General features: G+C 35.2%; 1 protein-coding gene and 3 long non-coding RNA genes across 13 annotated transcripts in view; 3 read left to right on the forward strand and 1 right to left on the reverse strand.

Moving 5' to 3' along the window:
• The first annotated feature begins 125 nt into the window (after positions 1-125).
• The window catches only part of LOC147478042 (uncharacterized), a 34,008-nt gene continuing 10,387 nt past the window's right edge, over positions 126-23,746 (forward strand). Inside the window, exon 1 of the long non-coding RNA XR_015208167.1 lies at positions 126-754. This is a non-coding gene — a long non-coding RNA (uncharacterized LOC147478042). The remainder of the gene's footprint in view (positions 755-23,746) is intronic.
• On the forward strand, positions 2,773-9,177 carry LOC147478043 (uncharacterized). 10 transcript variants are annotated; one of them, XR_015209181.1, is made up of 9 exons: positions 2,773-2,789; positions 3,140-3,413; positions 3,907-5,102; positions 5,197-5,272; positions 5,497-5,707; positions 5,797-5,892; positions 6,828-7,197; positions 7,577-7,651; positions 8,628-9,177. It is a non-coding gene; the product is annotated as an uncharacterized LOC147478043 (long non-coding RNA). The 10 variants fall into 10 exon arrangements; XR_015209188.1 differs by lacking the exon at positions 2,773-2,789 and having other exon boundaries at positions 3,110-3,413; positions 3,907-4,072; positions 4,942-5,102; XR_015209187.1 differs by lacking the exon at positions 2,773-2,789 and having other exon boundaries at positions 3,108-3,413; positions 5,197-5,328.
• On the forward strand, positions 15,638-15,934 carry LOC147478044 (uncharacterized). The gene is made up of 2 exons (XR_015208681.1): positions 15,638-15,810; positions 15,853-15,934. It is a non-coding gene; the product is annotated as an uncharacterized LOC147478044 (long non-coding RNA).
• Positions 17,558-19,600, reverse strand: LOC147478045 (phenolic glucoside malonyltransferase 1-like). Its single transcript, XM_086583216.1, is given in 2 exon segments — positions 17,558-18,879; positions 18,882-19,600. Coding segments are annotated over 2 exon segments (978 nt in total). The 5' UTR covers positions 19,467-19,600; the 3' UTR covers positions 17,558-18,486.

The raw sequence follows: 23,746 nt of genomic DNA on the forward strand, positions 1-23,746 counted from the left end.
GTCTCCACAATAAGGAAGGTACTCAATTGTACTGTCATGATAGATATCTATTCTTCTTTTAAAGGTTACATTCAGCTTTTTTAATTCCAAAAAACAATTGCACTTCCAGATGTTCTGTTTGTCAGAGTTGACCTTAAACTTAAACTTACTAGATCCCATTTATCTTAGTGTTAATACCATAGTCCATAATCGTTATTGCCTTACTTTAAACCAAGCCGAATGTATGTTATTGCCACACGAGATTAATGCATATTTATTATATAGGGGAACATGGACACCTTCCATTCATTTTGTGCTGGCTTGTCTAAGGCAAATTGAATCCTAAAAAAAGCTAAATGCTAAAGGAGCGGAAATCCGAAGTAAGTGTTTATTTTGTAATGGGGTTGTAGAGGAAGTGGACCATGTTCTAGTACAAGATCTGGAGGAGTTTCTAGCAGATGCACAGGACAAAGGATCCAGTGAATTACTCTGCCTCTTCTCAAGGAAAGGCAACAAGACCAATGGGAGAAGCCGTGAAGGGACGAAAGCCCGCGAAGGTTGTTAATATTTTGTTGTCTTTGCCTGGTGAGGAAAAACAGTGGTCGGAGAAGACCAACCAAGACAAAGGAGAGAATTGTTGGAAACCAAGTAAGCGTTATCTGATTGGTCTAGGGGAGTATCGTCCGTGAGGAACTTGAGGTTGCAAGACACTCCAATAGTCACCCACAGACCTTAAGCAACAGCGTACAAGTGCTTCATTAGGTGTTGGTAGCCGGTAAGACAAACTTCTTCACTTCTCTTTGGTGGATCGGTCATCTGATTCATTGACCAAATCGCCAGTTTTATACATAAGGAAAGAGCTTGGCTTCATGTACATGCCTCTGTGTGACCGTGTCAATAACAACACATAGGACCAACAAGGCACCACTGCACCAACAAGGCAGAGAACCGTCCCATCTTTACATATATATATAATAGCAGTCCCTTTTGCTGCGCTCTGAGGGTGTCCACGTAGTCTTAATTTTAAGTACCCTATTTACTCACGAAAAATTAGGAGAAACCCGCGATTTAAACTCCCAAAAGTGATCAAACCTAAACCTTAAAAACCCCACGAAAAGCTCTCCACACTTCTTTATCCGCACTTCTTTATCCGCTGATTGGAGAGATAGGTCCGGTTGCCTTCTCACGCCTTAAATTTACCAATCTCTTCGAGGACTACTCGCCCGGGAAGTACTACTTTTCACCCTCCCCTACCACATCGACAACCCGACGCCTTTTTGGTCGAGACTCACCTTCTTCGCTTCCTTCCAAATCCCTCGGTCTCGGATCCAAAAAAAAAAAATGGCTGGGCTTTTAGCTTGGGAGAAGAAGCTTTATGAGGAAGTGAAGGTTAGATTTCAAAGAAAAATAGGAACAGTGTCAAGTCATTCTTACTTAAACAAAATCATGGCATCCTCTATCTTACCCAAATGTCGGTTATAGAAAGAGGTCAAGAAGTAATGAGGAATTGAAAAAAAAGAAGCAAGCAAAGTCGACCTACAAATGTTCGTGAGCAAGAAGCAAGGGCATGTTGTGGATGTGCGTTCAAGTGGTGGCGGTGGAAATCAAAAGAGTAGTGGTTCTAAGGATGGTGGAGATAAAGATTCATCTTAAGGGGCTTAAATTGAGAATGGAATTTCCAATGGGCATGAAAGCGAGTTGAATATAATGTGAATTGTGAATCAAAGAAAAAAAAAGGAAATGGGAGTTCTCCGTCGGGTGTTTGATGTAAATAAGCTTCAAAACTAAGAACCAAAGGTGGAAAGAAAAACGACATCGTTGTTAACAAGGCTCCAAAGGTGGAACCAAAGAAAAAAAATAACAAAGAAAAACAAAGTTTGGGATGATAAACCATCGAGTATCGGACCCTAAACTTGACTTTTACTCGACCACTGTAGAAGAGAGGGGGACAAAATATTGAAGTTGTGGCAGCTTAATCCTCGGCGAAAAATATGATGGACGAGAAGAAATTTCTAGAGTTTCTAAATATTCAAGCCTTCTAAAATATGAAAGTGTGTGATTTAGATTAGGAATCACAATCAGTATGTTTGGTAAAGAGCTTGAAGCAATTGAAGAGCTCGGCTATACCGTGGAGAGGAGAAAAAGCCTCTTCGATAGGGCTTATATACCTATTTAACCGCTTCGCTACCTCATTCATGTCCTTCCTCAAGCATCGCCTAATCGGTTGGAAGATTTGCATCTTCTCACCATGATGGAGGCTCCATCACAAAAGGCGTCTTCTTCTTCTTCCTCACAAGATCTATTTTATTTTATTTTATTTTGTGTATTCTGTCATCTAGAGCTATACATCTTGAAAAAGCTGTTGAAGTTCCTTCAATTGATTATAGGTACGATTTATTTGTTTATTTAATTTTTTAAATTGTTAATTTTCCTTCGAGTGCGGACAAAGGTCTGTAAATTACAATTTCGAGCAAGTCTGTTCTTATTTAATTGAGAATTCTTATTCAAATTTCAGATATAATATTTTCACTTAGCTCTTGCCTCAAATAATTAAAATTGGTATTACGAAAAAAGTGGATAAAAAACAAGGAAGTTTAACTTGACTCCACAAAACCCATCTTTCTTCTTCACGTAGAAAACCCAAATGACAGAGGTTTGCACGACTAACTCTAAAACCGGTCCTTTCCTCATAGCCTCTCTCTATCTCAAATCTCACCGTGTTGTTCTCTAATCATCAAATTGAGATGGTTGCAAGTGCATACTCTTTATTCCTTAACACGTACACAGTAATCCAATCATCAAATTTAAAGGTACAATTTTTTTTCAAAATTTCTATAGTTTTACTTCGACGAGGTTTATGCTATTAATTAGTTGATTGCTTGATTTTACGAGGAAAGAATTGAAACTAATGAAGTTTTAAACATTACACACTTAGTTGACTGCCCACCCAAAAAGAGGTCCCTTCGTTTATGCATGTTATTTGTAGTTGGTGCAGTATCAGTTGATTGTTTGATTTTACGAGAAAAGAAAACGATGATTAGACCGATGCTTTAGAGTCCAACGAAATATGTAGTGCAACATTAGGGGAAGCGATGCTTTGGAAAGAACTGTGGGGAAATAAGGTTTAAAAGTGATCACCTTTGAATCTTTGATATTGTAGGTCCATCGTTCGTTAAATGGGAAGACTTGGGGAGATGTTACCCATATAAGAAGAGCTTGGTTGAAGTGGAGGTGTAATTCGGGCATGTATGTCATTGGTGCAGAATGTTGGGCAACGAAGAAACAAACTATTTCATATATTTTAATGGAAGTGTGCTCTGTGCCTTAGGAACCCAATGGGCTAATCAATGTTGTCCTTTGCTTCTCTGGAACTTAGCTCTTCCTAATGGAGTTATGAGATTTAAAATCAGTCTCCTCTTCCTGCTATTAATATGGTAAGTTTTTTCTAACTGTTGAATGCAGATTCATGTTTTTCAACTCTATCAAATCAAAACTGATCAACCTTTGACGGTAATGATATGTGTGTCTCAATAACTAAGCACTGCTTAAAGACATATTGTTGTAGATCGAGCTAGAATTTCTTATATTTACGTTCAAACTTATTGAGCCAGATGTTCTTTTGAGAAATAGTTCTAAATTGAAAATAGTGTTGCTTTGTCTACTCTTCTTTAGTCCTCTTAGGTACTTCTTTATTAATTTGAAAATTGTTAATTATTGGCATAGTCAAGCTTCAGATAGAACTTTTAATCGGAAATTTTCTATACTACTAAAACTCTCTGTTCGGCCTAATGGAGGATACAATCTACCTCGAATCTGATCTACATGAATTTTCTTACAGTTTAGGAAATTTTGTTGTTTATTATTTTTCCTAAGGTTACAATAGCAACTGCTAACTTCTCTTCTTATTCTATTTTCTTTCTAATATAGGTCGTTATTCTCGACGAGCCAAACCATATTCAAGGAGTTTGTATTGATATCAACATATTCAACATGTCTTTATTGTCTTTTTATCTCTTCATGGTTGATAAGCTTTTTTACATGAAATGTCTTCTTATCAGCTTGAATTGTTAGTGGTGATCATGTATGGCTCAGGGTAAGGCTCTTTACCCACTCTCTTTTTCCAGTTTCTTCTTGAAATTGGTTATAGGCAGGGGCAATTTAGTGTGATCAGAAATGTTCCTAATTTTAGTAATTTCAGATAAGTAGGACTCAATCCATCTTTCATATTTTTGTGTTGTGTTGTCATAACCCTGTGCAATATCAATAAGTCTGTGCACTATTGCACGCCTACTGCATAGATGTCTAATGCATGTTTGAAGTGTTAAACCTGTCAAATATTTTTCTCTTAATTAATCTCTGCTCAACAGTTCCAATACGTGGTTGATTCTTGCCATAGTTATCATTGCCAAGACAGTCATATTTCTTACGTTGTTCAATGATAGTTATCCAGCCATGTTAGTTTGAAAGAGAATTAATATACATCTACTCATGTGCCAACTCAGTTAAAAAATTATGAAAACTTCCCTAAAATGATAGGCAATGATGCTGATTCAGATTTTTCAATGATGGCAACATTACTAGCTATTAGTGCGAAATAACTACAATGACTAATTACAAATTGACTTATTATACTCCTCAATATACACCCAAAGATACTGATACCCTGGCAGCATTCCGAGTAACGCCTCAACCTGGAGTTCCATTGGAAGAAGCGGGGCTCAGAGGCTGCCCGAATCTTCTACGTACATGGACAACTATGTGGACCGATGGACTTACCAAAATTGATCGTTACAAAGGACGATGCTACGACATTGAGCCCGCTTTGGAATATCTGCGCAGACTTTATCATGGGAGTGTTTCACCAATCCTTAAAAAGAAAAAATATTTGTAGATAAGAAAAATGATTATTATCAGTAATATCCCATCCTTACATTAGGAAACTCTGCATGATATCTTCTTTAGTAAATTGCAGGTTGCAGATATTGGTTCATTGGAGGTTTCACCAGTTAATGGGATATACTGACTGAAGAATGCAAACTGGAGGTCTGAGAATGTGATATGTAGTTCGTGTTTTAAGTAACCAAGTCGAAGTAACCAACTCAGGTGCTCACTACCTACCCCCAGTAAGTTTCATGTATGTGTTATAAACATTTATTCTCACCACATTTTCAACCCTGGAGCTGCTCATCTATTTGTCATTGTATGTATGTATTGTAGGCCAAAAGTTTTTGATAATGCAAACAACAACGTGAGAATGATGTGATCTTGACCTAAAGTGGCAACTGACAACTCAGTAAGTGCTTGAATCAATTGTTATGACATGCTTATAAAGCCGCAAATGATCACCAGGTGAGCTATGAGAGTAATGTTATCTTGAACGGAGATAAGAAAAGAGTGTGACTGGACTCATTTTGGATAAGTGTGTAGCATTAATGATTAATCACTGCAAACGCGTATCTCTTTAGGCCATTCAACTATTAACACTTTGAATGGTGATTTTTAAAAAAAAATTTCCAGGTGAGAAATCCGAGTAGTGTTTTTTACCAAGTTCAGACTGAAGCGAAAAGAAGGATAAATTCAAAAGCAAACTCAGGATCGAAGACACAATGAAATGATAGCAATGGAGGAATGCAAAGGATTTTTAGAGCCATTAAAACATAATATCAACACTACAATAAGTTGCAGCAACTATTTTAGGAACATTTACTTGCTCAGCAATCGAACATAGGTAAGTTACTCAGTGAGTCATAATTATTTATGAACATTCTTTCCAACTATTTATTTATTTACTTAACTGCTCAAAGCTTCTCTTGCAAGGAGTAGGATCATTATGACCAAGAAAACCTCTACAAGCTTCTGCAATTCCTAGACTCATTGGACAATTATGGATTTTTGTTCTCGACATTTTGTTAGGTAACAAACTTTCCATCGTTATCTTTATTGTGCGTATGTGTGTTATTGTTGTGATTGCTTAGATAACAAAATCATTGATTTGGGTACAATTTTGGATGTGAGATTGATTCTTCTTTACTTTTGAATAAGAAAACTTTTTGACTGCCCATATGGTCGTACCTATGCAGCCAAAGGTGCAAGTATACCTAGGTGTTGCTCTGTCGGGTCTCAGTCTAGGCACTAGCAACCATAGTTGCCCTTAGGCTGTGAGGTGATAGGGGTGAGCCTAGAGGCTAAGCGGTCCTAGAAATTTTTTGACTGCATGTCCCATTTCTTAGTTATATCTAAGTGAGATATTTATCATTGGCTTTGCATTAATATTTTTTGTTGATTTTTTTCTAATTCGTCATTGATCCTCTGAAGCGTAGTGGACATTCATAATATTTAAGTTCCCTGTTATTATTCTTTGCTATAAGAAGGTAACGATGTTTATGATTTCAATATAGTTGTCTTTGATGTTTGGTTTAAGGTATTTCATGATTTATTTACAAATATGAAAGAGGATTGAACTGTGTTGTGAAACTGGGTCATTTATATCAAGATATTGGGGTTTGGAGCTAGCTCCAATTACTCTCAGGGCTTTCCATGGGACCATTGGGTCTATAAATGACTATGACTATGTATACCTTCTTTTATAGATGTGTCCTGACATGCATTTGTGTATGTGTACTTTATTAAATTTCATATACTTCATTCCCCACATTCTCAGGAAGCCTCTCGCTCATTGGGCTATTACATCAAGGTTTAAATGTGCTTCTTAGAAAATCGAATTTCATATATTTTTGAATAATTGTTATAGCTAAGATAATGGTGTTTGCTATCACACCTATTACCTTTTTTTTGCATCCATTTCCCCCTTTTTGTTATTTGCATCCTTTTTCCCCTTTTTGTTGTAGGGTTTTGTTTTGTTTTTTGGAATATATATATGGGGTTCTTTGCCATGGCGTGGATTAAGATCACTTGATTGGAAGCATCAACATCATAATTTCACTTTTGCACGTGCTCATTGGGCTATATAAAACACCATTTTGATCCTGTGTTTGAGCTTACATTGCTCATTGGGGCGAGTTAAAGAGGATTTTATGATTAAGAAACTTCACTTGGGCCATTTGGCAACAAGTTTTGGAATAAAAAAAACAACCATCTTTGGTTGGGGGATAGTTTCAAACACAATTCAAGAAGAGAAAGGAGCATAAGCAGCGAGGACTGACGAAAAGACAAACTACTTCGAACTTTTATCAATCTTCACACTTTCGCACCTTCAAGGTAAATAAATTATTACATCTCTCATCCCCACTTATACTTTATTAAAAAAGCACTTCCTTAATTGGTAAAAAGATTAGGAATTATCAGTACATAAATTATTAGTTGAAGTTAAAGAATTGTGAAGTTGTTTCAAATTCTTCCGACAATACTTAAGTTTCACAATACTCAAAGTTTGTGAGACATTCTGAATATTGAGTATTGGCTCATGTTTTGTATGTTTCACATCATCTGTAATTTTGATATTTATATGGTTTATGATAGTTGGTTGCTAAATATTAATATTTGTTGGTAATTTTGGTACTGTGTACAACCGTTACACGTACACAACATGTAATTCTTTTTTACCACTATTTACTAAGCATATGGTTTTGTCTTGCAGCTATTCCGCTCTACGATAGTGGCATTGTGAATGGATGATGGATTCAACACGGAAACAACGACATTCACAAAGGAGGTAAGAATCTACTTGACTCATTTGATACCAATATATTATTAATTGGAATATACCTTCTAATAACTCGCATATGCATTACTACTTGGTGGCCTTCTAAAATTACCCTTTGTGCATTGATTTAGTACTATAACCGTTGAAACAAAAGATAAGGAAGTTCTCTAGCTCAAATCCGACTTACCTCATACTCGGACAGTCTTATTGTTATATACATTAATAAAGGTAAACAAAATGGGTATTTTTTGTATGATTTAGGCAATTGCTTGACAACATCATTTGACATCATTATGTATGCTTTAATTACATAATTTGCTTTAGATCGGGAAGTATTACTTTTTCTTCTTTTACATGACCTTTATCTTCTCATGCGAGTAATAGTTAAGTTAGATGTTGAAAGATTAGGCTGGAAAACAAATTGAGGGTTGACAACACCTAGGGCCTTTGTTTCTCGGCGATGTTTGAACTTGACATCCGGACCGAGGAGGTCCGAAAGACGCCCCGACTAAATATTGTCTAAAACATAGTGACACCAATACTTGCATTTATAGTTTGTTTTGTTTGTCTCTTTGTGGTTTGTTGCAGGTTTAATTCGTTACGTTAGTCAATGATAAAGCATGACCATTTACGATAAACAAATGGTCATTGGCTGTAATTATTTGAAGCTAGCTAGCACTATGGAGAAATCTGACAAATCAGATTGCCTCACTGATCCTTTGTATATTCACCACAAACAAATGTATTCTTGATGAGTTGTTGCTTTTCATGTTTGATGTTGTATTTGGGGAATGGTTTTCTTCTTTACTCTCTTGATTTGATATGGTTAAGTTTATATAAAAAATATTAGAAAAATCCCTGCTTTGTGGAATCTCTTTGAAGAACTCAATTGCAATTTGCATTTCTCAATATTTGGATTTGAATAGTAATTTAAATGAGCGCTATTTGAGTCATCTGCTAAGAGTATATGGCATGATATTTGCAGGGGAACACATACACCTATATAGATGTGGTGGACAAAACACCTAAGAAAGGAGAGGTGAGGATAGTGATTGAGTTTAACTTTCAAGCTGAGTTTGAAATGGCAAGATCAAGCAAAGAATATAATCAATTAGTCGACAGGCTTCTTGAAGTTTTTTGTTGGAAATGTTGAAAGCAGGTTAGGTACCTTAGAAGATCATTTGCTCTACTACAAAAACATGCATGAAGGAAAAGAAGGGGTCCATGAAGGAAACATAAGTCGCCACGTGGTTTGGTACATGTAAATGAACATTACCTACAGCGACACCGCTTTCGAAAAGACTTACCAGAAGATCAGAAATTTGGCGACTAAAAGCGTCTTTGCTAACATTCGACTTGCTAGAAAAGTTGCTTAGTTTGCATTGTATAGCAGTTCAAGTTTTGTGACTTCAGAAATGGATTTTTGTACCAATTTTTTTTGTCCACTGGAATTGTACATTATCCCCAATTTTACCGGAAGAGAATAATAAATATAAATACATAATTAGGGAGGTTTAAACTTTAAACCATCAAAAGGCTTTTTATTTTATTTTTTATTATTTTGCAAACATAGCACCCTCATTTCTGATTTCTTTCATTGCTTGGTAGAACGCGTAAATTGGATCTCCATAATTTGTGTAAATATTATTAACTTCAGGTTTTAGGAGAGGCCGCACCACGATGTTCAATATATCTTTGTCCCAGTCCCTTGGTCTTCAACACTTACTTCCACTTTCCAAATCATCAAAGTGCTTTCTTACTACATACCGTCATTATTGATTTGTTTGGTGCACTTCCAATCCTCACTCACATATCCTTGCTATTAAGTTGTTAATCACATATCATCGCTATTGCGTTGTTAGCAAAATTAATGATTGAACCTCTAAACAAAAAAAGCAAGAAATTTATCTAAGACTTCACACTAATTAATCCAAGACGATGGAAATTATAGATGATTTTTTAGAATTGATATATATATATTTACTCATCTGCAATAAAAGAAAAACAAATTACATGAACCTGCAAAAGACACCCAACCCGCCTATTCTAAATATTAAAAATATGTAGATATGTAGTATTTCACGATTATATATATTTATACAATCTTTTAGCCGTTGTTCACCCACCCCAATATTGATCACCCTAAATGAGCAATGGTCACTTGGGAGTTTGAGTTACGTTGAGTATATAACTATGGGTATCCCATCCCATGTTTGGAGAGAACCTTTAAGGAGTTCCATATGATAAAAATCTAAAATCTGGAATATTTTAATTCTTTGAATTTTGAGCTAGGGTTAGGCGTACCTTTACATGTATTAATATAAGAATCTTTGGTACACTTACCATGCACTAACACTAGAATATGTGTCTATGCTTTTGTGTGTGCACTAGGTTTCATTCCTGTATAGCATCAGCATGTATGGGACAGTGTTTATTTTGTTAGAAATGTGGGTATGAATATAAAATGGACTTATGTTTTCTCCTCTTTTTCCCACATGGCTTTAATGGCGTGTTCTCGAATCTTGGTGAGATAATTATATAAGTTTTGAAATGTTAAGATAGTGTATATTTATGAAGAGCTATTTGAGATTTTTAAGGTTGGGTGTTTTAGTTTTTGCTATGTTGGTTCTAATTATTGGGTATATAGCTATTTTGGGATTGTCGGGATATGTGATCAATAATATCGCGTTACGTTTTCCACAATGGTTTGCTTTTACATGTATATTATTTGTTTTCTCATGGAGTTATTTAGGGGAAATGGAATAATGGAATGCAGCACATAATTGAATGAGAAGTAGTAGAATAGGAAAAGCCATATACTATTTTATGTCGTGTTAAGTTTTATGAAAGTGTACTTGTTGGCAAGTATGCAAAGAACGCAAGAACAAAGTCACAAACTCCATTGGAAGAAATGGATGGGTTGTTTTCAAGCAGTATTATGTGAGTCACATAGTTCCTTCCACTAATAACTGTCATACTTAAGCTTTGAACATTAAGAGCAAAATAAATTGTTACAAAACGCGTCATTATGCAGAAAAAATCCCTCCTCTTGCTAAGTTCGGCATCGTCCTATAGGTCGTTGCATTAAATACAACAAGAAGAACAAGAGTGTCGACTTCTTCAATCCCGTTAAAGGACCCTTTATTAAACAAGCTCTCCATGTCCGTTGCTTGGTACCCAACTTATTATTACTCCTTCCTCCAATTTTCTTCATTCATTATTACTACTGAATTCGATAATATTTTAATTTTTTGTCTCATTAAATTAAATTAAATTAATAAAAAGGACTAGATGCTTTCGGGGGTGGCATGTTTGCTAGGCTTTTGAGACTTGATTTGTTGTTTTCCTTTGAGTGGTGCTTCTTGGGACAAGGTATACATTTTCTAAAATAACCATATTCTTTTTATTTAATTTCTGCTGCAATTATTAATTATTAGTTCTACTCAGTTTTTAATGTGTTTTATTTGAGAATAAACTTACATGAACCCGACATTGAAAACAACCGAGATGGGAGCTTATAACTTAGATTTTGCTCTTTGACACTTTTTTTGTGATATTGAGGTTTGGACACTTGGTTGCATTATCACTTGGGGGATGTTTTGCATTAGATTAGCCAACGGGTATGTCTATTATATGGGAGCCAAAGTCATTCGACACGATCCAAACAACTAGAAGGGTGCAACAAATTGAAATTTTAAAAGGTAAAATTTCAGCGTGATTCATCGGTTCTATTATTATCCTTTATTTTTTATAGTATATGAATTATGAATTATGAATGGGTTGGGGTTTAATCATGATTGATAGTGATTTATGAATGAGTCATCAAACTTGCAGAGAACAACTTAGTCGTTGTTTCTTCATTATGGGGGTTGAATGTTATTCCCATTTTTATCAAACATTAGTAATATTGAGCAATTGAGAATGCTCACATATCATTGAATCACGCCAGAGGCTTTTCCTCTAATGCGGACATACATGTCAGTTTTTTTTTGAGGAAAAACAATCATTCGGCAAAAAAAAAAAAAAAAAAATCCACACCCTATTTTCATATTTTCAATTATTCAAGGGTAATTAATAACCCAAAAAGAAAGAAAAAAACCCAAAAAGAAAGAAAACGCAGACATCTCAGATCTTCTTCTTCCCCATTTCTTCAGAAATGCGCCTTTGAAAGCCCAAAAGACTTCCTTTTGCTTTGTTCTTCTTGAAATCCAGTAGCACTTCCTCCTTTGCCAAAATCACTTCTTCCTTAACCAAAACAACGTATTTGATGACTTCTCTGCCACCAGCACCACAGTCTACTAGAGTACCAAGTATAGTATCATTTATTTTAGTAATACTTTCAAACTCTTGCAAAGTATTCAGTAATAGATTATCTTTTCTTCTAAAAATCCAAAGGTGAAAAATCTGCCAATTGTAGTGTAGAATTCCATTCTCTCCATGATAAAAAATTTCTCTTTCAATCTATAATATGTTGTGATCCAAGTAATCCAATTGCTTATAAGCTGAGATGTTGTATGATGAAATACTGAGTAGTAGTGTTGTGTTCTTATGGTATTGTTGTCTTCTCAAACCCAAAAAATATATGGAGTAGTCGCGACCAATATGTACGTTTTATTGATTTTTGCTTATGGTATGAACTGAGAATTTCCGTTTTATTGGTTTTTGGATGTCCCATTTTGAAATTAGAGAATCGAATCACACTTCCACAAATATTAACATATTAACTCTTCGATATAACACTAAAATAGTAGAAGTTCAGTAAGATTTGATTTGCCAACTTCGTTTTATGTTTCATCTCATTAGTTTTTTTTTAAAGACCATTAATATTAAGTAGTTGAGAATGCTCCCAAGAAACCACGTCATCATCCCTTTTTCCTCAAATCTGGACACATCAGCTTTTAACCAAAAACAATAATTCGCCAAAACAAAGAATTCCACCTATTTTCAATTTTCAATTGTTTGCCCCAGAGAAACACCCAAAAAAAAGAAAAACCAGTTTCTCTCTCAAAAGTCAAAACCTGCGTTTATAAAAAGACTACTTGAATTTTTTTTGAGAGGACCTACTAATAAAAAAACCCTTCCTCAAACTAGAAAAAAAAAATTTTTTCACGATTTGCATTTTCACTCATTGATTCAGTTAAACAAATGTGTTATATTTTATGAATGCGCAATTTTTTATCCCCCAATCTATTCAGTCAAGGCTCGAAACTGCTGCAGTGATTTTGAGGTAGTTAGACCCCTTTCCCTATTTCTCTATCCATTATCTCTACTTCAAATTTCCAATATTTGTTTCTCTATTTTGTGCTAACTAGAGTCTAATCATCCTAGCACGTAACAACTCCATTATTAGACATAGAATTTGGGTCTATACCTTAATAGTATATGGTATATCTTCTTCTTTTTTTTTATCCGGGAAAATTTTGGTAAAGAATTTAATATTTGCTAATTTCTTCAATTTGATGATCTACGATATAGGTATAAAACAAGGGACATCATAGAAGAATGCTAAGAAGTAAGTTAGTTTTTTTGAATTTTTCAACTTTGTTTTATATTCTTAAGTGTTTCATTTCTTCTATTCCACCCCTTAGAATCTGCCCTCATGCTATCTTGGTGAAACATTGGTGCTATCACATTATTATGGTGTTAAATACAAATTAAAAAAATCTTCTTAATAACAAAATTCATACATTAGGTTTTGAGTAAGCGTCTTGAGAGAGAGAGAGAGAGCAATGGAGGGAGGAGAAGAAGGGATTGATAGAGTAGAGGACTCAAAAGACTTGCAGCAACAAAGTAAAGCACTTGACAAGCTTACTGACCATGTCGAAGATCGTTAGCTTAATTCTACTAGAGTTCAAGAGGTATACACTTAAAAAACAATAATTTTTTTTCTTTGATTTTTAGTTGGGTCTTATAAAGAATTGGGATTGCTTAAAAGAGGTATACACTTAAAAAACAATAATTTTTTTTCTTTGATTTTTAGTTGGGTCTTATAAACAATTGGGATTGCTTAAAATTTAGTGTTTAAGGAGTGTATGATTGATTATGTGTTGTAATGGTCATGTGCAGGCTATGGCATCGATTTCTGCGTCGCCGAAGGCTGATTTGAATGCAATGAAACTCAGGTGTTATTTCTTATCTGTTTTGAGAAGTGTTTTTAAGTGTCTCATTTGGTTATGTTGCAAATATTTGTATGCTGATTGTGAATGTTACACTTTGATATATGAACTTTGGAGTTTGTTTATGCTTCTTCATCTATAGTCTGACTATATTCTGTGTATTGATAGGTAGATATGAAATTTGTGATCGACTAGCTTATCATATACATGACATATAACTAAATACTGAGTTACTCACAATGTGTTGATATTTTACTTTAGGCTATGCAATAAAAAAACTAGATGAAGTTCCTCTAGGGGTGATTGTTCTATGCTTCAAGTTGGGCCTTTGCTCGCCTCCGTGTAGCGGTGAGCCTATTCAAGGTACAATAATTTTTTTACTCTTTTGGTTTGCATTGTTCTTTCAATTTGTATATTTATTGATAATTGTGTGTATAGATTCTATTGTTTTATTAGACACTAAACAATATTGGAATACCCCATTGATGCCTGATGACATAGTCGACACCCCCCAATCAAATTGCACTATACCTAGGATAAGCTAGATTGATTATCCTTTCAAGATTTTACCAGGTGCCTATCACAACTGATAACCGTTAGATCTCTCATGTTATTGGGCTGTAGAGAAATGCTTATGTTAGTTTAACTCCAGGTGTGAAAACACATAAATGTAGTTGTTCCGAGACACCCCTTCATTCCCTTCGTGAGATAAAACCCCTTCTCCAAACCAAAATTAACTCTAATCTTACTTTAAAAAGAAGGGTCTTGGGAAGGTATTAGTAATAGTCACACTAATAATTGTAGGAGATTAGTTATACTAAAAAATAGACGAACAAAGAGAAACAACCAATTACTATGGTATGAGACAGTTTAACAACTTAAATCATCAAATTGTAATATAATCTCCCACTTAATTTGTTTATTCAGACACTTCTTAGACATCCTCCTAGAACACAAAACCAATGAAAAAGAATTGAATTTGAAGAAGCATATATATAATTAAACTTCTTTTCTTTTATAAATTTTATATGTGCATGTATTTCACTAAGTTATCTCCATTTGGAATGCTTAGAGGTAATGGAGTAAGGAAGCTACACATTTATTAGTACATGGAATTATTTCTGAAACATATCCTCAACTTTTTATTATTTTGAGGCGCTGTCAAAGCACTTTTGATAATCTGACATGCATAATTAGTAACACATGTGATGATCTGACATGCATAGTTAGAAATAACGACAAATGCGCAAATAATTGTGGGATGTTTGATATATATAGATGCATGAAAGACTCAAATGTGTTTCTAACACATATATAGATGTCAAACAATAGAAACACATACATACTTGAACTATTCAATTATATAGTCTATTTGTTGCAAGCATAACCTCTAATTAAATTCAGTTTTTCGGCTACAATTAAATCTGGAAAGGAAATAAAGGCATTAATATTTTCTATATATGATTAAGCTAGGCTCACAGTAGCATCATAGAGAATAAAACAAAAACATGGTAACAATCTCATGGTAAGCATACTTGCTTAGAATAAACCAATGAACAGGATTTGACAAGTCTTGGAAGATTATCAATAGCAACTAGATGTACATCTTCCATTATAATTGTATTTAAGTGTGGATTTGTACAAATGTCAGTTCTCTGAAAAATATATTAGAATTGTTCTCAAGTAGATTATCCGTCTGGATATTTTCTTTCTTTTCCCCTACAAAAAAATTTCCACTTAATTGATGATAGTTAACAACGTTAGAAGGAAATATAATGAGTTATTAGATTGAAAGGGAAATTATGTTATTGTTTGCTTTGAATGTTTTGATATTTGTGTAATTTCAAGTAATGTGTAATTTGCATTTTGGTGCAGTTGCATAGTTGTATGCCTTCCCAAGAAAATGCAAAAATGGAGCACTGGCGGTTGTGAGTATATGGGTTTAGGGGAAAATCTTACAAGAAAATGTACACGTACGTTCATGATGCATAAACGGTATTGCAAACAAGTTTTTTCATAGATTTGGTTATTGATACATTGTTGAAATTTCAAGTAGCAGATTTCCGTGCTTTCATGTTGGTTTGGGTGTCTCAGCAATTTCAATGTATTCAGCTACACTTCACACTTAAACCTTTTATAGAGCTACATAATTTAAGATGCAATATGGGTTTACTCATTTTCGTGTTTCTTTCTTATGTACATCTTTTTATGTATATAAATGCATGAATCTACTTCTTTTCAATATAGAGTGCTCTTAATTGTAGGCAATGGAAGATGTTGGTTGTACAACCAAATGCATTATTAGAGCTTAAGTGGTCTGATACTAGCCCATGTGCAACACACTAATATATATAACTTATCATATTTTCTTCATTGGATTAGTAGACAACAATCAAACTGCTATTTTAGGAGCTAATATCATGTAACCGTGAGTTTGTGACTATGAGGATATTGCACAGTAACGACGCCTCATCCTACCATATTGTTCTTGTTCTCACTTTCCACCACTTTGTGGACATCCGGCATTTTAGGATTTAGTAGATCAATTACTTATGCCACATATCTCAAATAGCTTCCTTGGTGCAAGAGAATACATACTTGGCATAATCACACCCTACAAAGCTAGAAGCCTTTCCATATACGACATAACCTCTCTACGGGATAGACACCTTTTCAAAGATACTCCCACGGGTATTACATTACCTTAAAGCAAATGAAACATCTCAGTACAATTCTTTTTAATGTAAACCAATTAAATACTATGCTTGATTACAAGTAGGTGCTTTTATGAATGTTACAATTTGATACTTTGGCAATCCTAAAGTTTAATAATAATACTTACATGTGTTTGAGCTTATTGCATCCAAACAATAACAAACATTTTACTCTGCTTACCCAACAATTTTAGTAGTAACTACGATTATAGTGTTTGTCTTTTTGGTTGATAATAACTTTCAACATAGCCTTTTGTTCTGGCATGAGTAAGCGTAATTGAAAACGTCCATCCACGGGCTTTATAACTCACCAAAATTACTTCATATTTTCACCAGATCATACTCTATATTTCATATTTCTATGAGATATTTGAAGACAATTTTCTTAAGTCAAAAACAAAAACCAAAACCTAAATTTTCCTTATATAATGTCACCCGTTCATAAGACGGGTTCGAAAACTAGTAAGTTTATCATACTAATAACCGGCAATAAATTATCTTACGGTTAACCAATATTACCCCTACTAGATGAGCAAATTAGGATTTGGAAATTAGGGTCTCTCTCTTAAATACACAAAAAAAAGTCAAATTGGGTTGACCAAATTTTTTTGTGTGTATTTGGGAAAGAGACCCTAATTTCCCATCTATGGGGAAATCCTAATTGACTCATATAGTGGGATAACACTAATTCACCGATTATCTTATTTGCTTCATGTATTCTGCTAAGTAGAGTCTATTCGCCTCTATCACAAATTTATTGACCACTCTGCATAAATGGAATGCTAGACAGGCAAAGGTTTTAGTTTATACCCTACGCTTGATATCTGCTTTTATATTTATGTAAAAGAAATTTCTAATGTACGAGAAATTATATTTGCCTCGAGCAGGGAGTGCACTGAAATACTAATGAGCACTCCATATATAGTTTGCTGAGTGTGGGACAGATGGAGACCCGTTTAGAACATAGCCTTGAGTCCTTGACCTTGCTTGCTTATACCTGCCCCAGAAAACCTTCGTAATGTACTAAACAAAAGGGTAGGTGTAAATGTGTAATGTGTACATTTCTAAAATAAATTTTCCTCCAATGTAAATGGGAATAACTAAAGCGGAAACAATGTTATCCATAGCAATTAGATCAATCTTACACAAGAATTGATCTCTTCTTACAAGACAAGACTTCAACACCCTCCAAGTAGTATCCCAACACTTCTCAATATTAATTAACAAACATATAAAGTAAAGAGACTAATGTAAAAGATAACAAACCACAATACACGGATATAATATGGTTAGACAATGTGCCTACGTCTACCGGCGAGTTCCAAGTTTTAGTAGATGCACAAAGTAACAGATTACAAGAGCTCTCAATTCACTCACAAAGAATGAACACACAAAACACTCATTTAGAATGCACTCTTACAATCTTTGTCTATATTTTAGTATTGGTTAGGTTAAGTTCTTTAGAAAATAAAACTTATGTTTTTATACTGGACCGAAAAAGATCGAAGCCTCTGTGAATGCGGTGGAGCGCCTGCGCGCCTTGGGCAAGGCATATTAGAGCGTGTGCGCCCTCTACTTTTCTAACTTCCAGTACTGTTGTTTCGCGAAAGCTGAAAAAAAAAAACTAATTTCTTTCTCACGGCATGGGCGCATGCGCCGCTTGGGCCTGGCTATAGTTGAGCGCGTGCACGCCCTCTTCTCTGAATGAAAAACAAACAGTACTGAAAACAACGGTGGAGAATAAACTAGCTTCCAAATGGGGAATTTGAAGTTCAGTTCTGTAACAACAGATTGCTTATAAATTACAGTATTGTTACTAACTCCATAAAGCAATAAAATGACACAATTCAAATCTCAATGAAGGTAATGGCAACGGATGACACAGAACAGGTTCAACAATCAACATTATGGAAAACAGTCGATAGTCTGCGCGAAAAAAGAACTGAAAGCTTCCATTTCGATCTTGTTACGAACCAGACCAACCTCGACAGCTCCTACTTCATTCGGACACTCGCTAAGAGACTGTTGCACTTATTGAAACCACTTCAGCTTTCTTTGGAATCCCCCATCCAAAATCTGTTTCATAAGCTCCCAACTTTGGTGAACCTGCAACGGAAAGGAGATGATCTGCTATTGTTGGAAAGTCGTAAGAATCCATCTTTTCCATGTTCATTATTTCATCAGCATTGTCCATCTTTTTAATCACTGCCCCAATAAGTTCGGCTGCAATAGCAATGCCATCTAGCCCAACCAAATCACTTTGTTTAGCCGATACAAACCCTCCCCAAATACAGTTACCGAAATATGTTTTAGGTAAAGGTGGATCTAGTCTTGATCTGCAATCCATTGCGAAAAGAAAATATTTTACATGGTCCTCACTTGCACTCTCACCATTTTCGCCCCATGCTGCTTTACCAAACAAGTCCAAACATAAGCACATGTTACAACAAATGTCGATAAGTGCAGTGGCCGTGTACTGAGGCGCGACAGGATCCATTCTTTAAGTCTCTTAATGTCTGTCTGGGTGATCACAAATGTGGCTCGAACTTTGTCCGTTGGATTATCTATATAGATATTTGGAACTGCTGTGTTGAATGTGTCCTTGTTGATGTTACCTTTAGAGGAGTTCAAAAAAATCTTTTCTATGCCCTTTGGATCTTTAACCATGGTTCTGTCGTAGCACAGTGGCGACTTGATTAACGAGTCAGTGTTGCTTTGTAATTTGCAAACCGATGCCCACGACCTCATAAATTGAATCACTATCCCACCATCTGCAACTGCGTGATTATAAGTGACACCAATACAAATACCATTGTTCAGAAACAAGGTTACTTGTAAAGCTAATACAGGAGCAAGTTTGTTGTCATTAGACATGTTGAGCAATTCAGGAACAAGGGAATAGAACTCATTGTCATTTTTTACATGGTTAGCCACTAATGTGTAGAAGTCATAACCAGACTCGGCCACAATGAAAGAAACCGATCGAGTCACCATCCACGTAGAGGATTTCGGGTTTTATTGAATCTTGAGGCCATGTAAGATGGCCAGCAAATGGGAAAAAGTGTTGGAGAGTGAGGGAGAGAGAGTGTTTCATGTTGGGAAGAATGGTGTCCATGAAATAGGACTTGGGGTGGTGACACTCATAGAAAAAGAGGCGTTGAACGGGAGTCTTAGTAACCCAAAATAAATCGAAAAACGTTAGGGGGAGAGATACTTTTGGGACTGAAACAGATGTTGGAGAGATTTGGCATTGTTCCAGCACATCTAGAGTGTTAGTGAATCCCATAGATACTTACTTGTAAAAAGGTGAGGGGGAAGACAACAGGCTAGCTTGCATGTACAAGTCTTATATTTCTTTCTCCTTGAGTTGATTTAGATAACTCTGGTGTCCTTTTCCTTTCATTTGGCTGAAATTTCCTCTTGCGTGGGAAAGTTTAAGAGTTCGTCTACCCGAGGATATCCTCATATATATAATTATTTGGATATATATAATTATTTATTCTGAGTGGGTAAAATATCACTGTCAACGTGCTTGATGATTACCTTAAATAATGAAAAAAGGTAAATGGCCAATGATTGCTAATAATTACAGTTAGAGGATATAGGATACGTTTGGACAGGACATTTGAGGGTGAAAAACACGGGCAGAAGATGCGTTTCTACCAGCATTCTCGCACAGACATCAGGTGTTTATTAATTGTATTTGTACATGAGGTGTAGAGCGAATGGTGGAGAGAAACTCTGAGATTTGAGTCTCTTCTCGTATCATGAAATGATGAATCCCATTAAATATTTTTGCGAAACATGTTATTTCAACGAGGAATGCTAGCGCACGGCACCCATTAGCTGCTTCATGGGTGGTACCGAGCCGACTAATTAAAAGACACGGTAATAATATTTGATACTGCATTGTCGTATTTAGCAATTAGCATGTTAACTAATTTAAAATTATTGCTAACAACTTTAAAGATTGTTTTATTCACACACGAATTATTGATACTAGCCAATTAGTCCGCCTGCGGTCCGACCGGCTACATTAATAGTTCACAATGACTGTTTTTACTTTAATCAAACTATTAACAACTACAATACACCTACCGTTACCTGCATTAATAGTTCACAATGACTGTTTTTACTTTAATCAAACTATTAACAACTACAATACACTTACCGTTACCTGCCATTAGTTACATTACCTACTATTGGCAGAGTATTGACTGCCATTAGTTTTAAGAAAATGTAATTGACTATCTTATTATAGACTGTGTTCCATTGTCTTATCTAAGTCATTGTCACTAAGTACGGTACGTGTTTAAAATAGTGTACTTGAAAAAAAATTTAGCTCGTATTTTAAACGGAACGTATCGGGAAAAAAACATAAAAAAACGTAGGACATAAATAACGGGTTTAAAACGTATAATACGTAAAAGAAACGGTAAAAACCGATGATAAAGAATATAATAGATAAGGAGTTTGATTTTTTATAAGAGTGGAAAAAAAAATAGGTACATAAAATAAAAATAATAATAATACAAATGAAAGAAAATTCAAATACATGAAAGTATCAAATTATAATTACTCATCCAAATATTATAAATTTTAGATTCAGTACCAAAACACGACTCTAAATAAGATACTACTTACCAACCATAATGACATAATCAAGTACTACAAATAAGTTAATAACTTTAAAATTTTCAATTATTAATAGTCCAAAGCAAAGTCTCAATAAGTCAATCGTTAACCCACTCTTCAAAAGGGTAAACTCCAAAACCCATTTTTCTTCTCGCGTTTTCTTTTAGATTATTAAAAAAAAAAGTTTTAAACGGGAGATTTTCAAAATCTCGGGTTTTAAATGGTTTTTAAGTTTAAAACGCGTTTTTTTTTAAAACCCGGGTTTTAAACTGGAACAAGACGCCTTGCCAATATCTTGGGTTTTAAACGCGTTTTTTTTTTAAAAAAACGCCGAATTTGGTGACAATGATCCAAATACTTCTCTTCAAGGATTCCCCAGATTTCCTTGGGCGAAGTCTCATTAAGAACAAGATATTTCACATCCCTAGCCAAACATGATCTTATGATACCACAAGCTCGTCTATTTTTCTTAACCCAAACACTCTCCTCTATATCCGATGTTTTTCATCTAATACATCATCTAAGTCTTGTTGGCATAGTACATCTATAACTTCACAACACCACGTACATACTAAAATTGTTAGATCCATCTAATTTCTCCATATCAATTTTCGCATGATTGATATTCAAAGTCGTATGAGATTTCTCCACATCAATTCTTGAATGATTGATATTCAAAGTCATAGGAGATTTCTCCTTAGACGTAAAAGTTGTAGGAGTAATGGTGGACTCCGTTGACATACTATTCTCAAATTTTCGCACACTCCAAACAATCCATAATAACCAAAGAAACACCCTATTGGGAATTTCAACACACACTTGATAGTCAAAAGAGAACCCAAATACCAACAACCACATTAATCAACTAATAAACTCACTTGAGAATTTCTCCAAACACTCGGACTCCTCCAATAACCACAAGTACAAACCCAAAGTAGAACCTTGGCTCCGATACCAATTTGTTGTGCAGCGGAAGCGATAACAACTACAAATGGCGATAACAATAACAACAACTTGAGAGGAGTGGTGAATCACAACCAACCAAAGGAAACAAAATATCAACTATGTAAGAAATAACAACTAAGTAGTAGAGACACAAAGATTTTAGTGGTTTGGCTTACGCCTAATCCATAACCAAATGAGAAGTTTTAAATTGAGATAATCAAATAGTGTTACACACTCACCTTGTTCAATAGAACACCCAAAGTCCCATTTTAGAAGAACTCACAAATCTCTCATCACCCTTTGGTTAAAACCCTAACTTTGTTTTAGTAGTTTAGCTGAAATTTCAAAGGAATACGAAATTTTGGCTCATTTCAGCATAACCAAAGGCCCATAAGGCCCATCATCCCAACAATTCTCCATCCACCTTGGCGAGAATTTCTCAAATTCGAGCCGACCAATCCACTACACCAAACCAAAACAAACAAATATCTCGAAGAACCAAACAAATGTCTCGAAGGACCAACAACGACTACACCACATAATGGTTGCATACGTACCCTCTAAACGGGATCAAGCCAATCGTAGTTCACATATGCTCATAAGAGCCAAATCATCTCAAATGAAGGATACGAATCAAGTCCAAGTAATAGAGGAACTTGACTCTAGAAGCCACTTTGGTTAACATATCAGCGTGGTTCTCCTTGGTGGCTATCTTAGTAAGTAAGATATCACCCTCTTCCAAAATCTCTCTGACAAAGTGAAACCACACATCAATGTGCTTTGTTCGGGCATGATGAACTTGGTTCTTGGCCAAATATATAGCACTCATGCTATCACAATGAATCTTAAGCCGATCCTGCACAATTCCCAAATCATCCAACAAACCCTGCAACCAAATAGCCTCTTTCATAGCCTCAGTCACTGCCATATATTCTGCCTCTGTCGTAGACAATGCAACCGTACAGACCTCCAACTCACCGGAGCACTAGCTAAAGTAAATACATACCCAGTAGTGGACCAACGCTTATCCAAATCACCTGCATAGTTAGAGTCCACATAACCCACATAGAGCTGACTAGTATCCCTTTCAAACTTCAAACCAACATCTACAGTACCAACAATGTACCATAGAATCCATTTCACAGCTTGCCAATGTTTCTTCTCAGAAATGAGGGGCAAGAAGAGTACTCACAGACTTAGTGCTCCCATCAATACCAAACTTCTATAGTACATTTTTCAAATATGTCTTTTGAGACAACCAAACTCTGTCCTTTGCTCTATCTCTCTGAATCTCCATGCCAAGAATCTTCTTAGCTTCACCCAAGTCCTTCATCCTAACAGAATGAAACTGGTACTATTCAATATATGGAAATTAAGTCGAGGCTAGAGCGTGGGGACAAGAGGAAGTTTATTGAAATGCATGAGTTTCATATGGAAGAAATGGTTAATGAATGTTTGAGAAAAGAAACTGGATTTGATTTTGATGATTTAAGTGCGGAAAATGATTCTCAATATTTTGAGCATGAGACTTGAAATAGGATTTCTGGAAATGCTAGTTCTAATGATATGGACAATGCTAAGAAATCTCAATAGTGTTTGGCTAACATGTATAGAAACTTATTGAATGAAAATCACTATGTTAAATCGGTGGATGAGGGGGAAAAGGATTACATAAAAAAAAAAGGAAGAAAGAA

Source organism: Coptis chinensis, chromosome 9 (assembly GCF_015680905.1).
Source record: "Coptis chinensis isolate HL-2020 chromosome 9, ASM1568090v1, whole genome shotgun sequence".
Lineage (NCBI taxonomy): Eukaryota > Viridiplantae > Streptophyta > Magnoliopsida > Ranunculales > Ranunculaceae > Coptis > Coptis chinensis.